Below are 14059 nucleotides of genomic sequence, written 5' to 3'. Positions count from 1 at the left end.
TAGAACAAGCATCCTCCAATGAATTAGAAGCATTTTCCTTTTTGTAAGGGCCTCTAATTGCTGGGGATATAAGTGCCCCTACTAATTTTAGAGGGAAAATCAAGTTTAATTATTCCTTTAATATCACCTTGCTCTCCCTATAGCTTCCCCTGCATACACACACTTTGTGAAGACTCCACATTTTTATAAATCTTAAAATCAATTTGTGAGATTTTTTGAACTTATCAAGATATCTCATGTTCCTAAAACTGGCAGACTTCCTTCTTAAAGAAAAAACATATCATGGTGTCGGAGAAAAGTGGATCTGTGTCAGGAAATCTCTCAAAAATCATGCCATGTTTAGAACCCTGAGAGATATAGAGTGAAGATGAAACATGTATTCAAATGCAAAGCTCTAGGATCAGGCTGTAAACAAATGAAATATGAAGGTGAGGGAACCTCTTGTATTATCTCTAGTTTCTAGGCAGAACAAATTCCAAATAAAAGGCAACGAGGGCTTATAGAGATTACTTGCAGTGCTCCAAATTGTAAGTAATGACTACAACAATTAGCTGAAAGAACTTTGACTATCTTGCAAATCTGCTTGATATATTGCTGGACATTAAGACCAATCTACAACTTCTAAAAAGTTGACCTTGACCCTTCCCCAGAGACAAAGGCAGCACTCAAGTGGTTACAATTCTAGAAAGTAACCTTTAAATGATTTCGCCCAACCTATAATTCATGGTTATAATTCCTGTATGTAGCATCAGCCTGGACATGCATAAGAGCATCCATGGGCTTCCTTACACAGGCCATGTAATAAATCTTGCCATGGAGGCCTTGATGACTGGAGCTCCTTTTGCACATGATCCCCATGCCATGGAAGCAAGAAAGGGGGAGTCGGATAAAATGTGATCAAGAGCTCCAACAACTGAGAGATTGCATTAAATCGCCCCGAGAGGAACTGAAGAGCAACAAAGGCAATTATGAACATTCATAGTATGTGTGAGCCTCATGAGTTTTGACTAATACTATTTCAATCCAACAACAAATAAGGAGAATTATGACCATGAGCTGGAAGACTCAAATTGTAGTGTCCTCTTTCCCAATAAAATTCCATGATGGCTTGAAAGCACATTTCCCATTACCCATGGAGCTTAGCCTTAGGGAAATGAAACATGTAAATGACTTTATAATATTTAAGTACATTGTGAGTGCCTAGGCTATGGGGTTCGTGAGTATTATGTAATAAAGTTTATCATTTTAAAGTAGTGTCAGCAAAAAGGTTTATGTGCAGGTTTATTTTGAAGGGTAATGTAAAAAAGGTTGAAAGTTACCCATTTAATTAAAGCCTAGGACAAAGAGTGGTATGCTAATTTATCCATTAGTTTTACTTGAATGGATTGGACACATTGTTTGTCTATCATTGCAAATTGGAGGACAAAACCCCCCTAATTTCTATAGCTGGTTAGTGGATGAAAACCCCTGAACCAATTTCAGGCAATTCAACACAGATTGTAATTTAGCTTCACTGAATTGTTGTTCAGGAAGCTCCTACAATTGTTTGAGTTTCGTGCATCTCTCTCAGCACCTAGGGGTTGTAATTCCGAGGTGGCTCCTGTAGTACTATTGGCTATAGATTCATCATATTTTCTAATAATAACATGAAAGATGCCGAATGCTGATTGGAACAATCTGATATATTTTTCTGAGTCAAATGCTGATTGGAACAATCTGATATGTTTTTCTGAGTTTGATTTCTTTGACCAGCGGTTGGAATTTTGGTTTTTTAATGTAGTTTGAGGTTTTTTAGATAACTTGCGTGTTATTGACTTTTGAAATTTGACAATGCAAAATGAATAACAAATGCAATACATAAAATAATTGACTGCAAATGAATTTCTGATTTTATTTGTCAGCAAAGAACAAATGGAAATAAATGATTATTTTTAACATCCCATGCCAATAATGGCCTACTAGGAGTCCAGTGCTGGGAATTGAAGGTGATTTATTGCCCTGAACAGGTAGAAAGATTGAATGAAGCACCTCTAGCTGCAACTAATGGCTCCAATGAGCTTTATTCACCTAATGAATAATTATCTAAAACAAATTTGTGAAGAAATCTTGATTCCAATGCAATTCCTGAACTTTCCCCAGGAGAGACTCCAATTTGGTGTGCTTTCTACCCACTGATTTGCTCCTGTAGCTCCAGTATGAACCAATTTCACCAAATAAGTATTGGAATTCTTCTTATTATCTGCTAACAATAATTTTTGTACCAAAGAACCCAGTTAAAACCCTTGTATTTATTTTATTGAAAACTCCAGGCAAGATTTGGTGGTACAGGTAGCCTGGGGAAGGTACAATCTGCTGATTGGGGCTACAAACTTGCTGGAAATTGTGACCTCTTTGCTCAGATCTGAAATTTATTCCCCTGTGAAGCGGAATTTCTCCAATTTGCTTTGAAATTTGGCCCCGATGACCTAGAAAGAGCCTCCAACGAAAATCAATATGTTGATAGGTGGAAGGGTGAAATGACCCCCAATTGATAAATCATTAATTGTTATTTAAAATAAGTAATAAATAATAATTAGCATTATGAAAATAATAATATATCATTGGTCATAAATTATTATTTGTAAATAATAAATAAATAATGCATAATAATTATCAATAATAATATATCATTGGTCATAAATTATTATTTGTAAATAATAAATAAATAATGCATAATAATTTTCAATAATAAACCATTAGTCATAAATTGTTATTTGTAAATATTCAAACATAAATTAAGTTATATTGTTAAATGATAAAAGTAGCGATTGGAATGGGACGTTAATAAATAAAGAAAACAAATCGAATTAGTAAAGTAATAGGAGTATAAACAAATAAAAGGTTATGCATTAAACTGGACATAGCAAAACCAAGAGCCACGCTCGGGAGTCACGATCGTAGAGGAAGCATCTCACGATGCCTATGAATACTGCATCGGTGATACACGAAGGGAAGGAAGGAGGACGGAGAGGGTGAAAGACTAATAGCAGATAGTGTGTTAATGCATTATAGCTCCTGCAAGATAAGTAAAACCATACTTATATATGTTGTTATTCATACTATTTAAATCATGCTGACAATACTTATCGCATTGTTGATAATAATTCATACATCGATATTGAGTATTGATATCCATACTAATGATATAGATATCATACTATGCTATCAATGACATCATACTACGATGCTGATATCATTAGTAATGCCTTGATGTAACTACAGTTCAATAATGTGTATCGAACTTAATTATATTGCAATGTGTATCGAACTTAACTAAATGCTGTTGTTAATAAAGCACCGATTCAAATATACAATGCGCCTTTGGTTATCGGGTGCATTAAGGCACCGATCCTAATTATGATATGCAATATGATTATCGGGGTTATATGTGAACCGATCCATTATAGCATTTGTTAAGAGATAAAACAAACGTATATTGAAAAGACACCATCAATGGGTGCATTGATCGGTCATGCCTAAAAGGCATGACCGGTCAATACACCTATTGACCGGTTGCCTAAATGATATATATACCAACTGAATTCATTTGGAGAAGACATAGAAAATATTTAATGATCTCTCTCCCACAGTCTGCACATAAATAAATCAGAATTGTTAGACACAAAATAATAAATTGCAATCACATAGCATTACTAGTTTTAACTTGTTCTTCAATAGAAATTGAATATACTTTACATGGTATCAGAGCCACGGTAATCGAACCTAAGGCTATTCGATTTTGATAAATTCAAGGACAAAGTTATAAACTACATCACATTTCTAAAATGGCCAACGCTATCAGATTCGAAGATAGACTCGGAGGTAGCGAAGATTTTTCAGCTTGGAAGTTTAGAATCAAAATGATTTTGAGAGAAAACAAAGTTGATTCATATGTTCAAACTGAAAATGCACAGCCAGAAGATGAACCTGACAAATCAACATGGATTGAGGGAAATGAAAAGGCTATTAAATTAATAGTGGATGGGGTAAGAAATAACATAATGCCCATCATTAAAAAGTATGAGACGGCTTATAAAATGTTCAAGGCACTCGAATGGACATTTGAGATATCAAATGCAAGTCGTACTTTGGCTTTGAAACGAGAGATCAATCATATTAGTATGAACAAAGGGGAAACAATTAACTCCTACTTTATGCAGATATCAAGCCTAAGAGATGACTTAGCTTCCCTTGGATACGAGATCCAAAGCAAAGAGTTAACACTCATTGCTCTAGATGGGTTGCCTAGTGGATGGAACACATTCGTCCAAGGCATCAGTGCTAGGTCTAAATATCCTAAGTTTGAAAGATTAAGAGATGATTGTCTACAAGAAGAATCAAGATTGAACAAGGTAGGAATAAAACAGAAGAATATAGACGAAGACTTGCAAGTCCTAAATACAAACACTAATAAAAAGTTCAAGAAGAAGCAATTTAGGAAGAGAAAAGCTCATCAAGGCAAGAACACTACAAAGAAAGACCTATCACATGTTCAATGTTATAGGTGTGACAAATTCAGACACTATGTTGCAAAATGCCCAGAGAAAGGAAAACAAGCCACATTTGCCAGAGCGAGGAAATCCAAAAGAGAAAATGACTTCGAGAACTATGTCCTCTACTCAGCACTTACAAGCCATGCTTCAAACAAATCTAACTCATGGGTGATCGACAGTGGTTCATCCAGACACATCACCGGTTTTAGAGAAGTACTAGACTCCATGATAGAGGAGGATGATGAGGAAGTGACCATCGGAGATGATTCATCACATCCAGTCAGAGGAATTGGAACCTGCACCATCAAACTAAAGACAGGCATGTCATTATGACTTGAAGGGGTACTATATGTTCCTGGCATCAGAAGAAATCTAATCTCCATATCAGCACTAGAAGATCAAGGATACAGAGTGACCTTCATGGAAAACAAGGTGTTGGCTTGGCCAAAGAAATCTTCCATCAAGAACGCTAAGGTCATTGGTCAAAGACAAGGCTATTTGTATGAACTATGCACAGAGCCCAATCTAGCCTTGATCCATGAAGCCACTAATGCAAATGAAGTGTGGCACAGGAGATTAGGCCATCTGAATTATAGAGCTTTGTCAACTATGGGAAACCTTGTCACAGGTCTACCTAAGTTGAAGCAATATCATTAAGAGGCATGCAAAGGATGTGCCCTAGGTAAGAATACCAAAAGTACATTTCAGAATAGTACTAGGAAAACTAGCAAAGTTTTGGAATTAGTTCATTCTGATGTATGTGGACCTATGTCCGTACCCTCTCTAGGGGGATTCTTGTACTATGTAATTTTTGTTGATGACTACTCTAGGAAGACTTGGATCTACTTTCTAAAATGTAAAGAATTAGAAGAGATCCTAAGTAGATTTAAAGAGTTTAAAACTTTAACAAAAAACCTCTCAGAAAACAAAATTAAAACCCTAAGAACTGACAATGGGGGGGAATACACATCAGAACTATTTAAAGATTTTTGTAAAAATTCTGGGATTAAGAGGGAGTTAACAATACCTTATAACCCTCAACAAAATGGAGTAGCTAAAAGAAAAAATAGGACCATAGTAGAAGCTGCCAAACCTATGATACTAGATCAAAATCTAAACTTGAATCTTTGGGCAGAAGCAACTAGCACTGTTGTGTACATACAAAACAGATGTCCACATTCACACCTTGAAGATAAAACTCCTGAGGAAGTCTTTACCAAAACAAAGCCAGATATCAGCCACCTTAGGATATTTGGGTGTCCTGTCTATATACATGTACCTAAAGAGAAAAGACTAAAACTAGAGCCCTCTAGAAAAAGGGGAATACTTGTAGGATATAGTGAAACTTTTAAAGCTTACAGAATCTATGTACAAGGGCAGAAAAATATTGAACTCAGTAGGGATATAATTTTCGAAGAAGATTTAGCCTTCAAAAGGGCCCAAAATACAATAGAACTTGAAATCTATAATCCTACTCCTAACCTAATAGAAGATCCTACTTCTGAGCTTCAGAGGGAGTATCTTGAGGAAACTATAGGTGAAAGACAAAACCCTCCTATAAAAAAACTCAAGAAAAGACCACTATGGGCCACCAAAACTGTAGCAGAAGCTCAGAAGTTCGCTGCTCCTTCAAGAACCTTCAGGGAAAGCAAGAGGCCTAAAATGTTCACCAACTATGTTGCCCTTATGAATGATCTCTCTAAAGCTGAACCAAACAATTTATCAGATACGCTCAAACATCAAGTATGGAAAGATGCCATGTTTGAAGAATATCAGTCCATTATGAAGAATGATGTTTGGGAGATTGTTCCTAGGCCAACCAAGAAATCTGTTGTGTCTTCTAAATGGTTGTTTAAAATCAAGCATGCTGCAGATGGCAGTATTGAAAAGCACAGGCCAGATTTGTAGCTAGAGGGTTTTCACAGAAGGAAGGAATAGATTATGAAGAGACATTTGCACCTGTTGCCAGGTATACATCAGTAAGAGCTGTACTAGCCATTGCAGCAACAAAGGGGTGGAAGGTACATCAGATAGATGTAAAGACAACATTTCTAAATGGCAAGATCTCAAAAGAAGTCTACTTAGAGCAACCTGAAGGGTTTGAAATTCATGATGCAGAGTCTCATGTGTGTAGACTCAAGAAAGCTCTCTATGGGCTCAAACAGGCTCCCAGGGCCTGGTATGAAAGAATTGACACCTATCTCTCAAAACTAGGTTTCTCTAAGAATGATGCAGATCCTAATCTCTACCTCAAAAGAAATAAAGGTGATATGCTAATATTGATTTTATATGTTGATGACTTATTAATCACAGGAAATGATCACCTAATAGATCAATGCAAGAAAGATCTATCCACAAAATTTGATATGAAGAACTTGGGGCTTCTTCATTACTTCCTAGGATTGGAAGTATGGCAGAATCCTGATAATATTATACTGAACCAAGGGAAGTACACCTTGGACATATTGACGAGATTCGGAATGCTAAACTGCAGGCCCATGACCTCTCCTATGGAAACCAACTTCCATAAACTTAAAGAAGCAGCAGCAGAGTTAAAACCCATTGACCCTACTCAATATAGGCAGATGATTGGGTCCCTGATGTATTTGGTAAATACAAGGCCAGATATCTGTTATGCTGTTAATGCTCTAAGTCAGTTCATGTGTGAACCTAAGGAGATACACCTGGTTGCAGTAAAACATGTAATGAGATACTTACAAGGTAATCTAAAGCTTGGTCTTAAATATGAGAAAATTGACATAGACCTACATGGATTTACAAATTCAGATTGGGCTGGTAGTGTGATTGACAGAAAGAGCACTTCAGGGTGCTGCTTCAGTTTAGGTTCAGCCATGATATCTTGGATCAGCAGAAAACAATCTTCAGTAGCTCAGAGTTCCACTGAGGCTGAATATATTGCAGCTTCCATGGCTGCCCGAGAGGCAGTATGGCTTAGGAAGTTGCTTGTGGGATTGTTTGGAGAACCTATGAAACTTACAGTTATTCAGTGTGATAATCAAAGCTGCATAAAACTCTCTGTAAATCCAATATTTCATGACAGGTCCAAACATATTGAGATTCCATACCATTATGTGCGAGATATGGTTGACAGGAATGTGATTAAATTAGAATATGTGTGTACAGGAGATCAGATTGCAGATATTCTGACCAAACCTCTTTCCAGAGTGAAGGTTGATCACTTCAGAAAGGGCTTAGGTATGATAGAAAGGTAATCTGCTTTGTAATCTATACTTACATACATTTAAGATGTTTAATGTATAAACTTCTTTGTCATGTTTGGACAATCTTTGGTTTTTTTTTTGCCACCTGTGTTCATATTTAAGAGGTGACGATCTCTCAGATACTGAACACTTGTATGTAGACATCATAAGGTGACGATCTTATGGTAGTCAAACCAGCGATCATGTTGGATCTCTGGTAAGTCATGGATGTGCTATGACTGCGTTGTGATAAAACATTTATAAAATGTTGTTGCACTTATCACAACCTGGATATGATGAGAATTTAAACACTTCTCATATGGTTATCCTTGTATTGCATGTTTAGGCAATATTGATATCACGTGCTTAGGTGATATCTCAACCAGTGATCATGTTGGATCTCTGGTAAGTCATGGATGTGTCATGACTGTGTTGTGAGAAACATTTATAAAATGTTATTGCACTTATCACAACTTGGATATGATGAGAACTTAACACTTCTCATATGGATTATCCTTAAAAGTATTGCATGTTTAGGCAATACAGATATCACATGTTTAGGTGATATCTTGATAAATATTTGTATCACATGCTTAGGTGATACTTTATAAACATGCTCAGGTGATGTTCTTTTATTTTTCATATCATATGTTTTGATGATATTTCACATGATATAGATTTTGATGACTGACATTGTCTTTGTTATGAAAGAGAAATGTGATGCAGGTTACCTATCTTCTAGAGCTAAGAGGGAGTGTTAATGCATTATAGCTCCTGCAAGATAAGTAAAACCATACTTATATATGCTGTTATTCATACTATTTAAATCATGCTGACAATACTTATCGCATTGTTGATAATAATTCATACATCGATGTTGAGTATTGATATCCATACTAATGATATTGATATCATACTATGCTATCAATGACATCATACTACGATGCCAATATCATTAGTAATGCCTTGATGTAACTACAGTTCAAAAATGTGTATCGAACTTAATTATATTGCAATGTGTATCGAACTTAACTAAATGCTGTTGTTAATAAAGCACCGATTCAAATATACAATGCGCCTTTGGTTATCGGGTGCATTAAGGCACCGATCCTAATTATGATATGCAATATGATTATCGGGGTTATATGTGAACCGATCCATTATAGCATTTGTTAAGAGATAAAACAAACGTATATTGAAAAGGCACCGATCAATGGGTGCATTGATCGGTCATGCCTAAAAGGCATGACCGGTCAATACACCTATTGACCGGTTGCCTAAATGATATATATACCAACTGAATTCATTTGGAGAAGACATAGAAAATATTTAATGATCTCTCTCCCACAGTCTGCACATAAATAAATCAGAATTGTTAGACACAAAATAATAAATTGCAATCACATAGCATTACTAGTTTTAACTTGTTCTTCAATAGAAATTGAATATATTTTACATAGTGCGTCTAACACCGGCGGATAAAAAGACGCGAATTTACACTTGGACGTGTATGGCCTGTAGGTCCCGCGTACAGGCAACGATAGCTACGTTAGGAGCCGAGTCGCGGAAGTAGAGGAACGCACCAAACACATCCAGGCTTCGCCACCAGCAAGCAATCTGTAATTGGACTTGAACGCCAAATATTCCAATCCCCAACTGGGAACATTACAAAGGGTTTCTGTCCTACACCTGCAATTTGAAGGTTTTGGTCTTCAAATATGCTCCAAACCATGACTCTCTAAGCCCCTGAGTTGGTTCCCTCCATGCTCTGTTGGTCTACAAGAACCAGATAATAGACCAACCCTGCTAGAAATGCTGTGACTAAGGGCGGGCAAAAATTGGGGACATGACAGAACATTACTATTGTTGTTCCAAAAAGTCTGGCAAACTGAATTTATTGTAAGTGCAAATTTTGTTGTAATGTAAGGACTTCTGCTTATTCTGCCCAGAATTTTCAGTTTTGATAGTTTGACATTATGACAAACATTTGTCATGCAACTCGCTATTTTCTGTTTTTCTGAGTTCTGAGTTCAATTTATGAGTTCTGATCTTAATTTTCTGATTTGACTTCTTGTTCATTTGAAAGGGTTTTTGTGGTTTCAATGCTTGCATGTTTTTGCAATGATATAATGACAATATAGAAACATGATTGCAAGGAAACAAAATATATGTATGACTTAAAATATAAATCAGATTGCTGTTATTAACATGAAATCATGAACAAACCATTTCAAACTGCAAATTTGAGTAACATTACATCATATCAACATACCTGATAAACAAGGTTGATGTCATATCAATCATGCACTTGGAGGAAGGTTGATTTCCAGCATTTATTTCTGATTACAACCCAGGTCTGAGAATGAATGTTGATGAGCCTTCAATGTTCAATAAATTTCCTCCAAAGGGTTGCCATAATTCCTAGTGATTGCTACCCTTTTGATACTGATGTCTAATGATATTTGAAAGGTGTAAATGCTGCTCCAAACTCTGATTTCCGTACTGCAGATCCTGATATACAATTTGGTTATAACATGCTTGCCAAAACAAACCCAAAACACTTCCAGATGATGGCGGCTAGGTCTAGGAATGGAGCATTGGAACCCTAGATGAGAGATGTGTCAATACATTGCCACGATACGTTGTCAAACCCTCCAACTATAGCCTGCAATGAATCTATAGAGCTCTGAATTAGAAATCTGCACACAAATGAATGATACCCATCACCAAGTTACCCTCCAGAGCAAGATGCTTAACCCCCAAAATCATAGCAATGCATTTGCTGGTGAGAATATGCCAATTAAGCCTTCAAATCTTAATCAATCTGTCCTCAATCTGCAAGATACTAGAAACCCTGGCTGATATGACAATTTCTTTCTGAAACCCTAGTTTGTTGCAGCCCATAAAACACCAAAAAAACCTACAATAAGCTAACAATGGAGGCAAATATTGTAGCGAATACTGTAGCAAGGCATAGTAGCGATTCCCGTAGCCGTACTGCAGCAACACTGTAGCAAATGCTGGTTATTGCAGAAAATTATTCTTGAAGCTCCGATGTGAATTCTGAGTAAATCCACCTCAAGAGAGAAAAGGGTTTTCGTCCAATCTCTCAAATCCTAAGGGTTTCCGTCCTCAAGTTTTTAGAACTGAAAGCTAGAAGCTCCCAAAATTCTCCAAGAGAAAAATTAAAAAAACCAAGCATGAGAAATGAACTCCACTAAGTTGCTTTTATAACATTCTCAAGAGGCTCCACTCTCTTTACCAATACATGTGGGATAAAACATTTCTCCATAAATAAGCCTTACATAAGGACATAAAAGGGCCCCTTTTTAAAATAACATTGTGCAAGTAGGCCAAGGGTTACAATTTACTTAAGTTGTAAAGTGACTATAATAGACTTGAGTAATTAAAAATCAAAATATATTTCTTTTAACACAATTAAACTTCACCCAATGTCCAAGAATGACATATTTCACTGCTAGTAAAATAGAGGCCGACTCATTGCTAAAAATAGACACCTACTAAAAATAGCAACTGCTAAAAATAGGAAGTGTGTCCAAACACCAAAATGGCCCAATCTGGGATGCACTAAAATTTACTATAAATAGTAAGTGCTAAAAATGGCCATTGCTAAAAATAGAAAGTCTCACAGGTTGTCTGAAATCACTCCAGAAGGTGTTGTTCATCTCCATTAATCCATCTGAACTCACCGGTGCATCAAAAAATCCCCCAAAGGCAACACCAACTGCATTACGAGAGAACCCTGAAAAAATGGGGACATTACATGTAATAAGGGAAGTAATCAGTTATTGTGAGTTGTTGTGTTGACTGTTCATTTTGCAAGAGTTTATAATTCATTTATGCATATTATGTTAAGTATATTACCTGTTTTAGTAGATCTGATTTGAAATAAGATTCAGTTATTGGTGTTATTCCATCATTGAATCAACAGCTGGAAATGCAATGTCCTTAATATTGAATCCATAAAGTTCAAGGGAAGGATTCTACAGCCCTAGTTGGAGGTTTACTGTCAGGCGCATGACAGTGCTAATCCCTGACAGATCTGTTTTTGATGTATTGTTGCTCAAGATAATTTCTGCCCTATTTTTTGACTAATAAGAATACCAGATAGGTTCAGCATTTTTCCTCCAGAATGAGTTCTGACATATATGATATAACCCCTCAGCTCAGTCTGTAAAAGTCATGGTCAATCGAGAAAGATGTCTGTGTGTATGTCACAGGGTTTCTTTGATCTTAGTTTGCTAATACCTCAGTTGCATATTCACTATCATAAAAGTGTGTATATTCATCTGAAGTAGAGCTTAACCTGTTTTTGATTTTATATTTTTTCTAATATTCAATATAAATATGTTTCTGATTATGTAACAAATTCATACTCAAAGTAAAGACATTGATATGGAGCATTGCATGCTATGATAAACTCTAGAATTTTTTTTTTTGGTCTGTTGAATTTTCCAGTGTCAACTAGGTTGCACCTATTTCTAGGTTGACACGAGACACTGGATGTGCTTGCTTCCGTCCAGTTGTATTTGTAATGCACTACTTAACTAGTAATTTTATGTGAACAAATCCGTGCAATAGAGACAAGCATTTCATACTTGGAAATATCGTAGGAATATAAATTTTACATGTATCTAGAGGGTGGTGTTCTATGAGAGATTGATTTGTACAACAGCATTGTTTAAGAGTGATATCTTGAGTACAAAGTAGATGCACATTTTAAACTCTTGATTTCTTCTATTGTCAGTTGTTCTTGAAACTTTTAATCTAGCTTTTATTTCCAGGTGGTTTCTTGTCATTCAATTCCTCTATTCCTGAGGAGTTACTGGCCGGAGGAGAACATTCAGTTGAATCACATTTTGCTCTGGTTAACTATCAAGTATGGAATACTTTTTTGATAGTCATTGAATCTTAAAATATATCAGTTTTTCCCAGAGTTTAATTTTCCATCTTTTTATATCAATATCATCAAGACATTTGTTCATATAATCTCTATCCATTTTTATTATTGTCTTGTCGCAGTTAAAACAAATACGGAGTGCACTTGCTCTTGCATATATACTGAACAGAACACTGGTATGTGTTTGGTTTCCTGATTACAGGATTTTGAACTGTGTTTTACATTTTACTAGTCTATCATTTATTTTTGTTAAAGACTGACTAATTTATTTTCATAATTTGTATAATTGCTTCCACTCTTCTGACATGCTCTCTTCCGTGCAGGTTATGCCTCCCCTATGGTGCAGGTTTGACAGAATGTGGTATGGACATCCAGGGATATTGCCAGGAACTCTAACACGACAACCTTTTTTATGTCCTATGGATCATGTATTCGAGGTATTATTTTTAATAAAACAGGTTTATCTTTGTGAATGATCTTCACACTACATATTCTAATCTGATTTTTTTTTTTAATATATCTTGTTTGTGGGAAAATAATCTAGGAATATATTTTTGATCAAAGTATTCTTCCCCAACATTCCTAACATGAACCTCATCTTGATTAATGTCCTACAAGATTGATCAGTTTACTAGCCAAAGGATTATAATTTAAAATTCATGCAAGGAGCTAATTGTATCCCAAAAAGATCAAAAGATCATTAGAATGCTTGAATAGGCCAGTCTAGGTGAAACAAGCCTATACAAGGACCTGAATTGTCCTTTCAAGCTTTGTTATGCCTTAGCCAATAGTGGGTAGCCTTTTTAAAAATGGTTTATTAGATCCAAGACACTTCTAAACAGCTTTTAAGAAGCCTAAATAGTGGGGATCCCTAGTTGTTAACCCTTGTTTACTGTTGAAATTTGCTCATAAATTTGTTAATAATGCCGATAAATGTGATTTCTTTTTCTAAACCAGTCTACTCATGCATTGAACCTGCCAGAGTGAACTGAGCAAATGAAAATGAGTTAGAAGCTATTTTGCATTCTTTGATGTCAGACAAATCTTTCTCTTGGACTCAAAATTAACTTGATGGGGCAATAGGCATTTAGACGTGCCATTTTTTCAGAGGCATGAAGAGTCCTGCTCGTATATCATGTTGTTCTTCAGCATTATTTTTATTGGCTTGACATCAGTCTTTGCAACTAAACCTCAAAGCTTCTGGTTGTGTGGTTTTGCCTTGGACTTGCACACTGCGTTCCTGCCATTTAGTTCTATAAATTTATAGTATGACATTCTGTAACTTAATATTTTCTCCAGAAAATAGCATTCTTATTTAACTCCCTTCCTTTTTGTCTGGTTCAGTTTTGTAAGGCTAAAGTTTAGTCTACCGGAATCGATTCAAA

The 14059-nt window shown here is 35.9% G+C and overlaps 1 protein-coding gene across 1 annotated transcript in view; it reads left to right on the top strand.

The window, feature by feature from the left end:
* Positions 1–14059, top strand: part of LOC131051031 (arabinosyltransferase XEG113) — a 142858-nt gene that overhangs the window by 87098 nt on the left and 41701 nt on the right. Inside the window, exons 7-9 of the mRNA XM_057985377.2 lie at positions 12559–12653; positions 12797–12850; positions 12998–13111. Coding sequence (XP_057841360.1) covers positions 12559–12653; positions 12797–12850; positions 12998–13111 — 263 coding nt within the window. The remainder of the gene's footprint in view (positions 1–12558; positions 12654–12796; positions 12851–12997; positions 13112–14059) is intronic.

The sequence above is a fragment of the Cryptomeria japonica genome, chromosome 2 (assembly GCF_030272615.1).
Source record: "Cryptomeria japonica chromosome 2, Sugi_1.0, whole genome shotgun sequence".
NCBI lineage: Eukaryota > Viridiplantae > Streptophyta > Pinopsida > Cupressales > Cupressaceae > Cryptomeria > Cryptomeria japonica.
This window is presented reverse-complemented; position numbering and strand designations above follow the sequence as displayed.